This window comes from Mycetomoellerius zeteki, unplaced genomic scaffold (genome assembly GCF_001594055.1).
Source record: "Mycetomoellerius zeteki isolate Tzet28-1 unplaced genomic scaffold, Tzet1.0 scaffold85, whole genome shotgun sequence".
In the NCBI taxonomy this organism is placed as follows: domain Eukaryota; kingdom Metazoa; phylum Arthropoda; class Insecta; order Hymenoptera; family Formicidae; genus Mycetomoellerius; species Mycetomoellerius zeteki.
In genome coordinates, this window is record NW_017257883.1 from 258,771 (window position 1) to 277,762 (window position 18,992).

General features: G+C 34.8%; 1 protein-coding gene across 6 annotated transcripts in view; it reads right to left on the reverse strand.

The window, feature by feature from the left end:
- The window catches only part of LOC108730182 (SET and MYND domain-containing protein 4), a 49,844-nt gene continuing 30,852 nt past the window's right edge, over positions 1 to 18,992 (reverse strand). For 4 of the 6 annotated variants that reach the window (XM_018459729.1, XM_018459730.1, XM_018459731.1 and 1 more), the window contains 6 exons: positions 14,821 to 15,043; positions 12,587 to 12,708; positions 11,105 to 11,647; positions 10,649 to 10,850; positions 7,578 to 7,793; positions 5,614 to 6,179 (listed from right to left, as the gene is read on the reverse strand). In XM_018459729.1, coding sequence (XP_018315231.1) covers positions 5,864 to 6,179; positions 7,578 to 7,793; positions 10,649 to 10,850; positions 11,105 to 11,647; positions 12,587 to 12,708; positions 14,821 to 15,043 — 1,622 coding nt within the window. In that variant the 3' untranslated portion in view covers positions 5,614 to 5,863. Of the gene's footprint in view, positions 679 to 5,613; positions 6,180 to 7,577; positions 7,794 to 10,648; positions 10,851 to 11,104; positions 11,648 to 12,586; positions 12,709 to 14,820; positions 15,044 to 18,992 lie in introns of those variants that run through there. The other 2 variants (XM_018459733.1, XM_018459732.1) reach the window with 2 other exon arrangements.

Below are 18,992 nucleotides of genomic sequence, written 5' to 3' on the forward strand. Positions count from 1 at the left end.
TTTGTTGTAAATACTTCCTCCACGTAGTAAACGTAGTTGTTAAACAAGACGACGGAATTTCTTAACGTTAAGATTGGCAGAATTCCATGCTTTTCGCGATCGGTAGAACACGAGAAGAAGATGTAGAAGCAAAAAGCCGACTTATCAGAAACTCCCCGGCCGTATGTTTTCACAGATAGAGATACGATACATCGTGCAAACGTGCACACACACTTACATCTATAAGATATACACACAGCGAAGGCAATCAGGAGAGATCTCGGATGAACCAATTGATTGCCTGCGCTCTGTGTGCAGGCGAAATTAAAAAAGTTGGCTTCCAGGTCGACGCCTCGGTAAACGCCTCGGCCGCTAATTTCCCCGATACTGAACATCTACTCGCGCAGCCGTTTCACGCTCGCAATATCAATTATCGCTATCTGTTCCCGTCCGTGTGTCGATAATCGTCGCGAATACAAGAGGCCGCAGTGCGGTGCGTATGTATGGGCGGGTAATAACGCGTGCAAATTGTACGACGTTATGCGAGCGACGTGACATCGTTCGCGCGGCAAGTAGAATCCTTCTATTCTATATCCTCCTCTTCTGCGGGAAGTTTTTATCACACTGCTTGGCGATTTTATAAAGGCAATAAAGATAACGTTCTTCTCTCGCGCGAAGTTCTATCTAAATTGTAGTAATCTGAGAAAGAATTGCCACAGAAAAAATTTCAAGTACACAATGGTTTTTAATAATCTAAATCGGAAGAATTATTCATTAATTGGAATATTATTTATTAATCAGTTTTACAAAGATAAAAAAAATGTATTGCTCAAATTTTATTAACACTTTCAGCACATTATCTTAATTCAGTTTCTTTAAGACAATCAATGCTAAAGTTAGAGGAAAAACATGTAAATTTACTACACTCTTACTCTAATCGGTATTCACTCTAAAATTTCCTTAATTGGTATTTGCGGCTCCAGTGTACTTCAAATTAATGCATCTTTAACGTAATAAAATAATTGTTTTCATTTTAAAAGTTAAAATTCGAGGAATAAGATTATGCAACTTAAAATTATGCAAATACAGGGTCCGGCAAAATGATCTCCCACATTTTAATCTTTAATAAAAACGCCATTATAAATGCTATTTAGATTTTATTTTTATTAACTGAAAATGTATGCTATGCCATTTGTTTTTATTAAGTTTTGAAAATTACAGAGTCCAAGTGGCGACCATTTTTTTCGATACACATTCGAAGCTGATTTCTGAAAGTTTCCATCACTCGAGCAGTAATTTGAGGCGATATTCCTGTAATTTCTTTTTAAGGCTGTATTCTTTTTAAGGCTGAACCTGTAGCTCTAAAATTTGAAACCCACAACAGTATTGTTTTGCGATCTGGAACTGGAGCATGTCTACCAAGCGCGAAGTGAGTACGAAAAGTTCTTTGCGTCGTAATCACAGATTCGTTACTTTTCAAAAATGTTTCGATAACGAAGGCACGATGCTCACCCGTCCAATTCATGACGACAACTGAAATGGCAAGGCGTGAGCTACCAACCGACTACGCTAAGCTCCCCCTCTCTTCAATGATTCGGGCACAGTAGCGGTGCAAAATGTGGGAGATCATTTTGCCGGACCCTGTATTAACAATAATAAACAAATTTCCGAGACAAGAATTTTAAATATATCAATTAATGTTGTAAGTTTTGCATTTTATTAATTAATTATATAAAAAGCACTTTATCCAAATTTAAAATATATTTAAAAGTATGACATAAAGATAACGTATATTTTAGTTAACTTTTTAGCAATCTTCAGCAAAAGCTAATATTAAAAAGATTAAATATAAATAACAATGTGCTTAATCTATATCGTGTACTTTTAGCCCCATGAGGTGGTCAGTCATCTTGAGCAGAAATTCGATTAGACGTGCCTGATGCGCGATTAGGACGATCAGCCGAGAGGGTAACCACTAGCTGAAATATTGTTCCATAGATTACATGATTTCATATGATTTCATCTGATTACAAATAATTTTTTCCACCACATATGAAGTAATTTGGTAAAATATACGATTTTATTTAATATTATACAATGATTTCTCGTGGTTGCATATGTAATTATCGAATTATACATAGAGATTTCATATGAATTTTATAATGATTTCGAGGACCCTATCCCACGATTACATTAAGTGGCTTCCCCCTCGCGATCAGCCAGATAAGAATAAGGTCTGATATGATTTAATAAGGTCTAATATGTTTTCCTGAAGAATGAGAATAAATTAATTAAAAGAAATAATCCTATTTTCTCTCTGATCAAAGGGAATCTTAATATTTTTTGCAATAAATTTATTAGTTTTTTAAAGATTAAATTTGGGGGGATTATTAATGTTCCAAATGGATTGCGTTGAAAGTCCGACAATAATGGCGCGCAATTATATTTCTGAAATAAATTCATTTAAACAAGAATATGTATACGTATTAGTTCAACATTTAATTTTGACTGTCAAGTGACATTGCTCGTATTTAGGTAATGTACTCACATAAAACGGTCTTAATTTTCTTAAAGTGAATCACATAAAACGGTCTCAATTTTCTTAAAGTGAATCTTAATGCTTAAATGTTTTAATGAATTTATATATAATACATATATAATATATGTATATAAATTCAATGAAACATTTAAGCATTAAGATTAACTTTAAGAAGATTAGAATTAAGACCATTTTATATTCAATATATTGAATATACAATTCTGTAAGCCGCGCGCCAAAATTATTGTTAATCTTAAAGCACAATTATAAACAGAACTAGAATAATAATTTTATATATATATTGCTAATAAATATTTTAGAAAGATGTTAATAATTTAATTATTTCTCTTAACATAGATTACTTTTTTCTCAATATAGATTAAATCTTGCAATAAAGTAATTTTGATAAATGTAATTGCCAACGAATATAAAAATATATATAGTATGTTTGTTATTATTTACGTAAAATTTATGTAATAAATTAAAATTCAGGATTGGAAAATAATTAGTTACTTATTGTAACTGCACTGTTAGAGATGTTTGGAAAATTCCGTCAGATTAAAAATATTGAAGTAACTTAATTTTACTAATTTAGTGTACTGAAAACGAAAGTTAGTAACATTTAAAGCAAATTTACTAAATTTTCCTTAAAATTCTGATACTGTATCTTATAATTACAAGTACTTCCTTAAAATTACTAAACGGAAATTTAAGACATTGTGACTGAAAAAAGTTGCGCAATGTTTTTCTGCGCAGCTTTTGTCTCGTGCACAATTCGATGACCGATAGGAAGATCTCAGCATCAAGCCTACGGACGATGAAAGAAAGAATAGTGATACAATTCATAAAACGTGTGACATTATTTAGAACTTTACTGCACATTAAAATAAGTACAGATAACTAAGTGAATAGGTTATATGCACTCTGATAGCAAAATGTTGAGGTCAAATTGATAGCAAACTCGATTAGATTTTTACTACAAAACCATAGCCATCTGTGTCCGCATTTGACTATGGATTTATCGATAAAGTCTGCTGACAGGCTATGCCAGCAGATTGATAGCAGAAATCGAGCAGAGTTCGAATCAAGTTCTGTTCTCAATTTGCTCTCAATCTGCCGTTATGTAGGACTTTGTTTGGTTTCTGCTACCAATCTGCTAGCATGTCTTTGTCATATTTCTGACAATTCTGACAGCAATTTACTGACAATGTCAAATAATATAAAACTCTGTGTACAATTTGTTGCCTTTCTGCAATCAAAAATTGGTAGCAGGCTCTGTTCAAAATCTGTTTCCACAGGCTTTGTTATCAGGGCAGTATTCTCATTGTATTAAATGTACATTAATAAACAATTTGTAATAAATGATTAAAAATAATTTTTTATCGCTTTATTAGTTTTAATGTATATACAGTTGAAAGGTTGCTGAAATTTTACAGAAAAAATTTGCAATCTTTTTTAAATATTACCAAAAAGTTACAGAAATAGCTAAAATCTTTTTGAAATATTGCAGAATTCTTTATGTTACAACGTTTCATGTGCATATTGCAGAATCCTTACAGAATTGTTGCACATGAAGTGTAAAAAGTTGAAACATTTCTGAAAACTTTCCGCAGCAATTGGTACGGTAATACGTAACTATTTTATAACTTATTTCAGATGCTATTATAAATGATTACAAAACTCACAAGTCAACTGAAGTAAGGGATTATAACTTATATCAGATGCTAGGAAGTGTCATTAACAATGCTAAAGACTGGACGGAAAGAGAAAGGAGAGAAAAATAAATAAAAATATTGTATATATAGTTTGTTCCTTTAGCTAGTTATTTAGGTTAATTATTGTATTCAGCAATTATTGTACGATAGTAAAGATCCCACTTGATTTATACAGGGTGTCTGACAATTACTGACAAAACTTTTACATAGAGACAGAAAAGCTTAAACTGGGCACCTATCGTGGAACAAGTCGGAATAAATTCCAATTGGAATTATTCCGTTTTCCCTAGAAAACACAATAAAAATCTAGGAAATAATTGAATAATTTCGATCGGAATCCACTCCGACTTATTCTATGATAAGTCATCTATCATTTTCCGTTTACCAACAGGCGGACATTCTCTCTCTCTCTCTCTCTCTCTCTCATTCTGAAATCTTTATTAATTAATATCTGGTTAACTATCGCTCATGTGCAAGTTTAACAAACTAAACTAATATAAGTCTTCTACCATTTTGCAATTTTCGCAATAATTAACGATCGAACGGATGAATACGCGCTTATTTGGCGATCTTTAGAAATTAATATTTCATTAATCATTGCGAAAATTGCAAAATGGTAGAGGACTTTTCTATTAGGATTCCTGATATTAAGACCTGATTTTACACTAGAGTGTCACGAGTGCTAAATTGCACAAGTGATAATTGCGCCACGAACGTGCCGAAAAGAATAAATGATTAATTAAACGAACGAGTTAACCTGCTAATGACTTGATTCAATTTTTGCATATTATACAGGGTATCTGATAATTAATGATAGAACTCTCGTATGAGTTTTATTATTAATTGTTAGATACTCTGTATAATATGCAAAAATTGAATCAGGCCATTAGCAGGTTAACACTAGTGTAAAATCAGGTCTTAATATGGAATTCTGATAAGGGCCTGAATAGGCTCTGTGATAAGAACCTGATTGGGTCTGTCAGGTTACTATCAGAATATTGCGTTACATTCCTAATACGGCCCCTGTTAGGGATCAGAGATAACCTATTAGGGGCTTTATTCGCACCCTGATTCAATTTCTGCTCGGGATATCTCCATTTAAAAAGATCTTAAACCAGTTGAAAAACTGGATTGATATAGAATATGATTTCGTAATCTTTAAAATTATTGAAAAATTAAAAACCCAAAAACAATTATCAAGAGATTCAAATGAAACTATGATCTGTTAATTGATATCATTCTTCTGTCCTTTTTGTATGTATCATCTTAGACAATAGTTGTTTTATTTAATAAAAATTATGTAAAGTTGTGAAAAACATTCATTATAAATAATTTTTCATTATGTGATTGAAAAAAATATTCAAGTTCACTGGACCTACGAATACCGATTAAGATAAAAACGATACTAAACAATAAATTTTTGTCTGAAACAAGATACAGAATATTGGACGGGTATGTGTCTCAGCATGTCGTAGTGTGCGGTAACCAAATTGGCTCGACCAACGTCCACGACCTATGATCAAACGCGTTCTTCTTTTATTCGAAGGACATCTTCGAGAACTGCCGCCACGGTCATCCGCGTGGTTACAGGATCCGTTCAAGTCAGTTTCCTTCTCCATCTACGCGCTCTTCAAAGCGCCGCCAGTCGCCAAGTATTCCCGTAGTCAGCCAGACAGGAGTTTAAAGCAATTTCGGCCAGGTGTGTGTCCCGATGCGGTGGACAGGCGACTTGGTGAAATCTCTTCAGGGCTTCGCAGAATGTCTCGATCGCCTCATCGACCCTTTCGTTTTCCATACTGGCCAATCCACGTTCGTAGAGAGCCTCGCACTCCCGTAGACACGCGAGTCGATCCTCCAACCAGATTTTCTTTTGACAGTCTGGGCATTTTATCGGCTTACCCTGCCGGGATCGCGAATGCAGTCCGCCACATCCTACCGTAGGACACCTCGAGAAGAAAAACGTCAAAAGAATATTTTAGAGTCTCTCTTGTCACCAAAAATTTTATTACAGTATTATCGATAAAAATCAAATCGAAATCAAATCGAATTATAATTTATGTTAGAAAAAATTTGACGTATCTTTCATTGTGTAATTAATCTCCAAAATTATCCCTTTATCAAAAGTAATATCAATTTTAAGACGTTAAAAAAGATAATGTAAATTATAATAGTCTTATTAGTATCTTTAACTCATAGAAAAATTCTATAATCATGATCCTTTTAATAACAATTTGGAGAATCGATTTCTTTCTTCTCAATGAAAGAAAATTATCTTTTATTGCAATTCTTCCATTTCTCATATCATTTGTGTATGTTCATAAATAATCACAAAAAATTAGAATGAAGCAAACTCCGTTTGAGATTATGTACAGAACGTGCTCTTATTCTCTATTCGATTCGTTAATACTTCGTACGAATGTAATTAAGAGTATAGCATCGTAAAAAATGCGAAACGTAAAAATGTTTTAGTCGGTATTTATATTATTATAAATCCTAAAGAGGGAACTGCTGAAACGTTCAACGAAGACACGCAACTTAAAAGAATTACATTTGCGTTAGCGTGATGATGAAATAATTACTCGTAATTGAACTTTTGTCCGACGTCCTCAAAGAAGAACTCCGTGGTTTATTTCTCTAAGAGAAATACACATACACCGTCAGCGAAGCGGCGCCCCGTTTTGTTGACGTAAAAGACGCAACGTAACGAGTAGTGGTGCTACTACCCAGAAAATTACCGCGAAACTGATAAAAGCACCTGGCCGTGTCGTTGGAGTTGGTATAAGAATCTTACGACGACGAACAGAAGTACCTTTGACGACAGGAGCATCCTTACGGTACAAGCGCTTCTTTCCTTTGAGGAACTCGCCTCATCAGGAGTTGCGGTTTTTAACGATCTCGAAAAACATCTCTAACTCTCTCTCACTCTCCATCATCCTCCCTCTTTTCTTTCCCCTCTCACTTATTCACTCCCTTTTTCTCTTTCGGTTGCTTGTTATTCCTTTCGTCTGATATTCTTATGCTTTTACTCGTTACTATGGTTTACCACCATTATGTCTCTCGATTTTTTCGGGACATTCAAGTCAGACATTTTTAGTTAAACGAAAGAAACTGTTAATTGTATTAATTAAAACGTATACGGCAACAAAGCGTGTACATCTCTAGACGTTCGTCGTTAATGAGTAACTCTTTGCATTACTTCCAATAGATATTACTTTGTTAATTTCTTGACATGGAGACGTTCGACCGAAGAGAGACTTAAGTGAAGCGCCGATACAATCGTTCGTTTAATTAAATTAAATTATTTTGTTAATGAGCTTGATCTCAGAGAATTTAAATGGACTTACCTCAACCTGACAGAATCGTTCGTCAGATTCTCAAAGCGCGGCCAATCCTCCTGACAGGCCTTACACGTACACCGGAACCAATACCTTCCCGCGAGTGTCCTTTGACGCTCGGCGAGGGTCCTCTTCGTGAATATCGGTCCGTAGTTTTCGGCAATAACGTCGCCGGGTCGCAAACCACGTACCGCTCTTATTACGATATGTCGCCCAATGAAGTATCTGCGATTCGACAAAAGGAGAATTCTAATCTTATCCCCGTTAATTAACGCCATAATGAAAATATATGCACTATCGTAAGTACAAATCGATATATGAGGAGTAGACTTTCAAAATGCGTTTTGTCCAAAATTTGTAATTTTCAGAAAATGAGAAAGTAAGAAACTCCGCACTCAAGAAAATTACGCACTTTACAGAAAATAACAATATGCCAATCACTAGAATGTGAAATATTAAACAAAATTGCTAAACAATTGCTAAAAATGTTAGACAAATGCATTTTGTTCGTCTTTAGTTAAAAAACATAATGCACTTCGAAATGTCTATGTTTTTTCTGTATATAAATTAACGATGAAAAAATGCTTTCTGAATATCTCAGAGTAGCTTATAATATGAGTCTTTCATCACTGAACACTATGTCATCTCTAACTAAAAAAATAGAATTTTGGACAAAATGCATTTTGGAATTCTGTTCTTCATATAATGACTATATCAATTAATTATAGGTAAAAAATTTGCTACATAGACAGTAACTCTAAAGAAATTAAAAATATCAAATTCAAATATTAAATTGCCGAAGGGCGTTAAATATTTACAAGAAAATTTTAGAAAGTATATACATACATTTCTTGACACTAAATATTTTATATTTTTTGTTTAATATGTACTCACATTGTTGATTATTTAAGGATAAAATTAAAACCAATTCCTTAAGTTAAATAATGTTCTGCTATTTTTAACATGAAATGTATTATTTTAATTCATCACATGTGATTAATAAAACAACCACATATAATCAAACCATTTCTGTAGTTGAATTGCTTAGTTTCAAAATAAATGGCGTATGTACTTATTGTTAGTACATGACGAACTTAATTTGAATGAAATTAATACATTTCTTGAGATTTACCTTATTATTTTAGTTAAATTAACATGTTAAATAGAAGCAATGGCGACTAGGAATGATTAAAAATAACTCAAATGGGGAATAATTTATAAAATTATAAATTTAACACTGTATCTTTTATACATTTTACATTTTTCAGTATAAATACATAGTGTAGATTCTTTTTATTATTATTTAGATATTTTTATTTTAATCAAGTGCACAATGATAAATGCGTCCAAATATTGTGTTAAAAGTTATTAACCGTTCTCTATCCGACATGGAAATTATTATCAAGTACACCAGTTAATAAATCGAAAAATGGGAAGGGGGCGTCGCGCAATCACTTTGCAATGAAATAATAATCGTAATCACAATAGCGACGACGTTAATAACATGAACAGTAACAATTTCCGCTTGTACCGAGTAGTGCAGACGAGTTTGTGACATTACGGAATAATGAGCGCGCTGGTGTAATTTCGCGTATAATGGTCGCGACCCGCGGAGTCATCATAGACGCGCTTTAGTGCTGCCCGAAAATTCACGTACTTAATTAGCGTTAATAGATTCGTAGTAGAAGCATCAATATAATCCCCAGGAGGAGAAATTAATTCTCCGATTGCATCGTTCGCCTTTTAAATGATTCGATACACTAAATAAATTATTTCGAAACGAACAGCTGTCTCTTGAGTAATCATTAAAATTATTTATTTAAACAAATCGAATTCAAAAGAGATTATTTTGTTTATCTATCAATTTAGTGAGTTTCCCGTAAACTCGCGGATTCATGTAAATTCGACGAAAATGAGAAAATTTTGGCGAAAAGACAAAGGAGTTTTCCGGCGACAAAATACGGGAAGTTGTTGAAGGGTCCCGGAGAAACTTCGTTTAATAGACTGCGGGCGGTCGCGGATCGATTAATAATTTGCACGTGATGACACAGCGATTGTGTACCGTCTGGTTATACTAATTAGTTCTCACGTCGATCTACGTCGCGGTCTGCTCTTTAACGCGGCCACGTTATTAATATGCAAATCAGGCCGAGCCATGTATGTACATACACTTCACCGGGACGCGAAGTTTGACAAGACAACGTGCGTATAGTGTGTAAAAGCTGAACGTGTCTTAAGACAAAGTGTTTTTTTTCAGAAAACTGTTAAATTCATTATGTCAAATTATATTCTATTTGAGTTATTTTTATCATTTCTATTTGAGTTATTTTTATCATTTCTATTTGAGTTATTTTTATCATTTCTATCATTTTTATCATATTCTAGGTCGCCAGTACTACCACTCAATATGCTATTAATTTAATTAAAAAACAATAGAGTTAAACAATTTAATTAAAAAAAATGTATTAAGTTTGACTCACAAATTTAGTTTATTATTTACTAGATCAAATATTAGTAAATTATTTTACTTGTCGAATTTAGTTCATTATTTACTAGTGCATACACGGAAAAAAGAAAGTAAAAGCTGCCATAACTAAAAATTGCGTGTGGTAACTAAATGGTAGGTGTAAAATATGGACAGGCAAAATATAGGTATAATAGCTAACATCTTAGCTATGATACCTATATTATAGCAATAACAGCAAATTATTTCGCCGTAGTTTATAAATTTATAGTTACGGCAGCAGATATATTTTAACAAACTAAGATTAGCTACGGTAGGGAAATTTTTTTTCCGTGTACATTAACGTGGACGTAGTTTATTTTGAAACTTATCACCAGAAATGGATTGATTTACATTTTGACAAAATATTATTTAACTCAAGGGATTGAGTTACTATTATATATATACTTTTGATATCTATAAACAATGAAGATATTATCTTTGGTCATAAGAGAGCAACGACGAACCAATCGCTCGTGACGATTGCATTAGATCTCACCTCTCTTCGTAAAAAGCTTGATTTTTTTTCCACAAAGAGATTCTCCCCGAAGAACGTATTTATCTTCCCCTTGCTTACCTCGTCACTGCGGGATAGCAGTCGTGATTGAAACGGGCGACCGAGGGATAAATCGCCACGCCGAGGTAGACCGGACGACTGCCACGAAATCGATGCTCCGCACTCATTCGCGTCTCGAAAAACTCGTGGGCGTTAAATTGGAGCAGCTGCAGGTTCCTTAGCAGCAGGGCGGCTACGATGATCTCCTCGACGCCCGGGACTTCTGCGAACTCGCAGAAACAAAGTTTCCGATATTAGTATAGCTCCCCCGCGTTCTGTGCATTCCTCTATTCTCTCTTTACCCCCTATTCTTGGCTTCCCGGCAAAAACTTTTCGCGACTCTTTCCACTGAACGCTGTTAAAATTACGGTATTACGGCGCGAATGGACGGACGCCGCGTGGAGAATCTGCTGAATCGAAAATTCACCCTCCGTGTGAGCAAGCACATTTTTTCACCTCTTTCTCTCGACTACTCACGATTCGGTAAATTATTCCGAAAGTTAAATACAGCCCCCACGAGAAGAAATCGGTGTATGTTACGGGTGTAAAGTGGCCGCTGATAAGTACCATCGTCCGGCGTGGGGTTTGCGAAAAAACCGACTCTCTGCAGACATTTGAGCAGAAAGGCTGCCATCAGCGATCTCTCTAGAAAGTCTTTGCTCGTCCGTCTGTCCGCGTGCGTCACCAAGTTATACGGAGCCACGTCGACGCTCTCGTCATCGCCTTCGCAGGACTCTTTTGTGCCCTTCTCCTCCATCGTCTCCCTAATTTCCTCTCGTCTAGATTCCTTGAGTTTTCTCCGTCTGATTCTTCTTTTGGCCGACTTACTGCTCGCCGGCGATTTCATGTCGTGTGTATCCGACGTCGCCGTCGGCGTTGTAGTAGAGGTAGCCGCCAAAAGCACTGCGACCTTTTCCACGTCATTCTTCTTTAATTCCTCGTAGATCTTCAAACACTTCCGTGGACCCTCCTGTGTTACCATCCGAAGAGCGACCATGCTGAGCACGCTCATGCCAGAGCCTAAGGGAAGGAATTTAAGAGCGGCTTATAATTACCCTATAAGGGCTTTGGCCCATAGGGTACTCGAGATAATATCAGGCGTGCGTAAAGTAGTTTTTACTTAGCGAGAAAATTATCTCGATGACTATGATGACGTTTATTATTTAACTAAATACAAAGAAGCACCAATTACGGTCAAAGTTAGATAGACTATATATAATACATATATATGTATTTTTAAATTTTATCTCAGAAATGACTACGCGCCGATTAGTTTCGGTCTTTTATATATATAATACAATCGATTTAAAATATTAATAATACCCCCAAATTTAATTACATCTTTGATTTTATGCTAATAGCTATCTTAAAACCTATAACGAACGTATTGCGAAAAATATTATTTCATGAATTTATTATTTCTGAGATAAATTTTTTTATTGAAAAAAATACATATAAATGTATTAATTTAATATTTAATTTAACCGTAATTGGCGCTAATTCTTTGTATTTAGTTGATTTATTCATATAAACGATCCTGTTTCTAATCTTAATATCATTTATTATTTCTTTAATTGTCACATTGCGAATACTATTAATTGCCGTATCAAATGCGTTCAATAAACTTATGATACTCCTTTTAAGAAACTTATATGTTTTATTAGGAAAAAAACCACATTGATTGAGACATCAATAATAACTTTTATTTATACTGGATTTAAAAAATTTCAGCAAATCTCCGATAGACTTTATTTTTTAGAATATTTTTATGAAAAATGTGATAATCACTAATCTTAAAATCTCAAACGTCGCGTGAACTTATAACAGAAGTTTAAATCCGTTTAAGTTTAGGCAGGCAGGGAAACTAAAATTACGTCTGTTATTGCAATGTCCGCTGAAACTACATTCGTTATCGAATGCTGTATACATTATACTGACATTGTCCATTCATGCTCTTACCTATCAGCAACGCCAGGACTTTGCACTCGTACTTATGGTACGTCGCCATCGCGACTTCCCTGCATTTCTTTCCACAAAAGGCAACGCAACTGCAGTTCGGGCACCCGACCGGCGCTCTTAGTCTATAAAAATTGCCCGAATATTCGTAAATCGATCCAAAGGAAAACAAGGTTAGTACAGAGAAAGCGAATTATGTAAATTGACGAATAAAAGCCGAGGGAATCTATCGTCGTGCAAGGGTAAGATTCAATCCAGGTAAATTTAAATCGATCAACAATCTCGAGTAATAGATTTCAAATATAACGAATGATTTCACGAATTCAAATCACTTTGTAAAACGTCGTGAATCCAGAAGTTAATTTACAAAATGAACTGAATTTATACAAATAATAGATTTATGAAAAACATTTAATTACACGGAGAAAAATGGATAGTCTTACAAGTCTATTAAAATATTCTAGCTATTTTTTTCGAATTTATGACAAACTTTACTTGAAAGTAACTTTACCTGAAAGTAAAAAATACCGGAGATGTAAAGTAAAAAGTACATTACAATTATAAAATCCATTCAAGTGATTATCTCATAATAAAATAAATCATATTATTTTCAGAACTGCAAGCACGAACAACTCTCAAGATATATACTTATATTTTTTATCACGTGATAAAGTAAATTTTGTCAGCGTTAAACAAGAAATCTCATCAATAAAGTAAATTCTACTAAGTGTGTAATTTATATTATAGATTAAGAAATAGTATCAAATTGTAGTAGCATAAAATTTACTTTACGAAATAAATAAAAAGTATCTTACAGTATATAGGTATACACAACGATCGCTCATATTTACTAGAAAGTAAAGTAAATTTTATATAAGTAGGCGCTCTTGTCTGTACACTGAAAAAACATTTATTAAATTTTAATATACAGGGTGTATGGAAAGTAATGAAAAATCTTTCGCATAGGGGCAGAATGGGATAAACTGAGAAGAAAAATCCTGTACCATTTTACAATTTTCGCAATAGTTAATAAGATATTAATTACTCAAAATTGTCGAAAATTGGTCTTCAATAATTTTTTACTCAAATACTATTAACCTTATAGAAAAACTGTAAGAGACAAAATTTGTTTATTTTCTTCTCATAAGATTCTGAGAATTTTTTCAGAATTTTTTAATACCGTATTTTCTCATGTTGGTAAAAATAAGAAAATGCAGTACTAAAAAGTTGATAAAAAATTCTGAAAAAATTCTTTTTTCAGAGCTTTATGAGAAGAAAATAAACAATTTTGTCTCTTTTTTCTGTAAAGTTGATAGTATTTGAGTAAAAAATTATTGAAGACCAATTTTCGACAATTTTTAGTAATTAATATCTTGTTAATTATTGCGAAAATTGTAAAATGGTAAAGGACTTTTCTTCTCAGTTTAGTCCATTCTGCCCCTATGAAAGATTTTTCATTACTTTCCAAACACCTTGTATATTTCTTTGAATAGTATTAAGTAAATTTACTTATAGTAAATAAATATTTACTCAATAAAAAAAAAGATAATTAAATTAATGGTTTTTGTATCAAATAAATATATACTTTTTCATTCAGTAAATATTTACTTAGAACCGTTCAAACAAATATTTATTAAAATTTAGAATTTTGTCAATATGTGTACATGGACCTGCCAATTCCATAAGATTTACTAGAATTCTAGCACACATTACTTCGCATTTTTCTCTGTGTAACGTTTAGAAAATCAATTCTTGATGTCTTTAAAACTGGATTCATTATTGGTTTACTGGCGCGACCGCATTCATTGAAACAAACTCGTTCGTTTATGTTTGTTCGCGTTCGTTAATTCGATTGACTTTGAACGTCGCCTTTAAACATGCGTGCCATTATGAAATTTTTCGCGGCTCAGTCAACGCACGCGGCTTTTTTATCTTTGAGTAATAACAAGTTTTTCCCGGCCACATACGTCGTTCGTCGCGCGCTTCGCCTGAGCGTCGCTCGGGTTAATGAAATCCATTTTCTCTCTCTCGCCGTCGCGGGTTTATCCGGTAAAAAGCTGCGGATAACGGTAGGGGGAGGGGAGGCAAACGGAGGAAGAAGGGCTTGCCACGTACATAACAAAGCAGAAGCTACACACGGCGGATTACGTGTCGCCCAAGGCTCGCGTCCATTAAATCCGGCAGGAGAAGAGGGGACACACCCGGATGAGAGAACCCGACGACAATTTTCTCCTCACCTTGCGTAACAATGCTGACAATGGGTGCCGTAGAACTCGGGCAGGAGACAGCCCGCCAGCGGCGGCTCGACTAACAGAATATCACCCGGATGTATTTCCGCGGTTGCGACGACGTGTTTACCCGCCGTCGTGGTCTCACGGATTTCCAGGGCGCCGGACGACCAACGAAGCTCGGAATTAACGGCGCCATTTAACGGCGTGCCGTCGCCGCCACCACTATTGCCTGCGAAGACGCAGTACAGTGTTTTCTTAGGGTGAGTTTTGCCACGACCGAGTTAATGGAACGGCAGGTATCCCGCGAGATACGCAGATTCGCCCGATGGTTGTTTAAATTCTATTACACGTAGGGTATACATGATATTTTAAACACAGACTCTTCAATAAACATAAAACGCTCGTGAAATGAAACAACGGGAAATGGTGGGAACAGCGAGATCAAGGATTTTCGCATATACATAGGATTTTCGATACATCAAAGATACACGGGGTATCTCAGACTTCTCGTTAATAGCAAATTCTTGAGATTATTTCGAAATGAAAATTCTAATACCAGTATGTATCAAGGCTATAGTAGTTTTTAAATGAGAAAAATTTAAACTTAGTAAATTGAACTATCCAAAATTTGCGTGCTCGGGCACGACTAGAAATCCTCTACTAAGACCCGATTACACCAATGTTACTTTGACTTTAAGCGAGGTTTAAAACACGTATTTTCTCTTTTTAAAGCCGAGATGAAGAAAGTTTTAAGCCTCGTTTAAAGTCCAAATAACGTTATTGCAATCGAGCCTAAAAGTCTGGACATGAGAAAGCCATTTTAACTGATCAGCAATGTTTTAACAATTCCTGAGAGAGAAATAAATAAGAAAAAGATAGAACAAAATGAGAAAGAGAAAGAAATAGTAAATGTATGTCTTCCTCTCTCACAGATTTTTGTTAAAACTATTACCCTGCATATACAAAACTGCGGCTCATGTCTAGACTTTTATTAGAGGATCACTACACTGAAAAAAAAGATTGGCTGCTGCAGCAAATTAGATGGTAAAATATGGCATAGCATTTTTAATTGGTTGCAGCAGTCAATTTTTAGTTGTGTTAGTCTATCGAAATCCTATACTGACATTGCAGATAGGCTAAAGCAACCAAAAATTGGCTGCTACAGCCAATTAAAAATACTATGCCATATTTTACCATCTAATTTGCTGCAGCAGCCAATCTTTTTTTCAGTGAAGGTATAACACATTGCACAATAGTGAAGAATGTTTTCAAGCGTCAATTCTATTCTCTTCTAAACACCTTCACTACTGTACAACGTATTATGCTTGAGCGTGCGAATTTTGAACAGTTGATTAACTTTAAACTTTTCTCATTTAAAAATTATAATATTGTAGCCTCGGTATTTTGGTATTAGGATTTCCGTTTCGAAGTGATCTCAGGAATCTGCAATTAAGGTGTCACGCACATTCTGGGACACTCTGTATATTATTAGTAAGTACAATACACGGTGTATCTACATGTTTAGTTTCATCGGATATACACGTTGTGCGCGGTACTCTGTGAACGGTATCGAAAATCCGGGAGGGAAAGCGCGGCTTCGCTTGTTTCCGTCTTTTTCGCCACGAATTTTTCGATGCAAGGGCAAAACGAGAAAATAACCCTTCTTCAGTTCGCTCTTTCGCCTCCGAGTATTTCGGATATCGTTCGACAGTACCTCGCGCGCACGCGCTATGTTATTCCCTTTGCACTCTCTGTGCGCGTACACGCGCGTTATCTTGAGGATACTCGACGAGATAGGCGCGGAGCATAGCACTCTTTGTCCCGAGCCTCCACGTCGATTTCCATCAGCGGGATGAGTTGGGTTGACGGCGCGAAAAGTTCTGGCCTCGCTCCGCCGTTCATGAATGAACGGCCGGAGAAGGACGAAGAGGGAGATCGGTACTACGGCCTACTACGAGCCGTAGTACGCACGCCGGCTGACGCGGCAGTTCATCGCGACGAGGCATGTGTGCGATAAGGACGAGAGAAGAGAGAAGCAGAAAAAGAAGAAGCTAAAATTGTGTGACTGCGCGACGATTTTGCCTCAGAGATCGCGAACTCTGAAATCGCCGATAATTCAGCATGTAAAACCGATCTCTGAAAAATCGTGTTGACGAGCTGGATCTTCGCATTTCCAGCGGAATAATTTCGCTTGGATGTACGAGATGACTGGACGCGATTGAAAAAAACCTGCAAATATTGCTTATTTTCATCAATTGTTGTGATTTTTGTTTGAAATATTTGTAAATCAATTTCTAAATGTATAATTAAGAAATGTTTATTAACCCTCCGAAGCTGACGGTGGATCTAGTAGATCCTTTCAATTATCTTTTCGGAGCTGACGGTGGATTGAACTCACTCAATTATATTCTTTATTGTTATATCTGCAAATTGTTATTAAAATAAAATTAGTATTCACACACATATTCATTTCTGTATGAGTTATGTCATTTTGATTTCTTGAAATTAATTAGTGCCTTTCAGTTAACATAAATTAAATAGGTCTCAGACTCAGCGTCAATAACTGTATTATAGATATTTATTAATTAATAAGCATTAATGTTACAAAATAAATAATTTTAATATCAGCTCCAATGGAGTCCACATATTTATATTAATTAAATTTGAAAAAGAATGTATTTTTAACAATTCAATAGCGATAGATAAATGGATTATTGTTGGACGATCGGATTCGATAGCGATAAATCAGAATTTCATTCGGTAACTTGTCTCCGATAATGGAGTTTAATGAAACGAGTCTTCGTTTTACTGTTAATTCGATTTACACGCGGCATGGAAGTTCCTCTACGATTTAAGACTCCCGCAAGGGATCTCCGGGTTAACGAGAACGTGTAAACAAGCCGCAATCCCGCGCGAAACGCCATTTCCGGTTATCTCAGCCGCGACGTTTGCGTGTGGCATGCTGCCCACTGGGGTGCTCTAATGAATGGAAGAAATTGCTACAGTCCGAAAGGGGGATATGTACACACGACGAACCGATTAATCACGCTCCGTCTGGAAGTGATCATATCCGCGATACCGTATGAAGCTGCGGCTTGTGCGTTTTAATCTTTGGCCGAGAGTACAACGTACAGATAAAAATTGAGTTTTTCAGTAAAAATTAATTAAATTCAACAATCGAAAATAATCTATTAAAATTTTTATTTCTGAATTATATTACGGCAATTTTGAGTTTAGGCAATATCTCGTAACATTGCAATTTATAAATCAAATCAAAAGAAACTAAATACGATAGAGATTGGATTTTGACACCTAATAACATTTCTATGTAAATTTTAAATATACATCTTTACTTTACATATATTAATGTAGTTATTAAACCGATTATTGTCAAACTTAAAATGCAACCTGAGTCTTTAAACTTCACTGCAGATTTTTATATTGTTCCGAACTGTATAAAAATTTGAAAAAATTTTTACACACTTGTGAAAGCTTCAACAACGCACGCGTGCGAATTTTAATTATCATAGAAATTGGATTGTATTTTTCTTATTGAATCAGATAATTACTGTACCTTTGAATTTCAACATTGTGGGTGGAAAATTTATATAGAAATATTGTTAGACACCAAGATCCAGCATCGATCGTATTTGGCACTTCTTTAGTTATTTGATTTTTATGTCCGTTTTCACCAATGTAGATTAACTTTAATCTTTGTTCAACATATTCATCTTTTTCTAATTCTAAAAATTAGAAAAAGATAAAAAGTAAGTTAAATTTAATTTATTTGAGTCTTCCAATTTGGGAGTACCAAACTGTAAAATTAAAAAAAAAATCCTTTTTTGCTTATATACCAAAAAATATCCCGAAATAGAGAATTTCTCACCCATATCATCATTGTTAAATTGATATTAATCTATACATTGGTGGAAACTGGAATTATTCATATATCTGTTTAGTTCAATTTATTACTGTAATTTATGCTTGTTTGACATTAATTTCGAGAAGACATTTGGGTATCATAAAAACATTACCGTTAAGTTTTCCTATATATGTTCACTCGTCATTTGTATTCGCGAATGTATTTCATTATTCCGTGACATTACGGACATCACGGAATAATCACCGACGAGCACGAGTTACATTTGGTCGAATTTCCCTGCGACTTCGAATTTTTT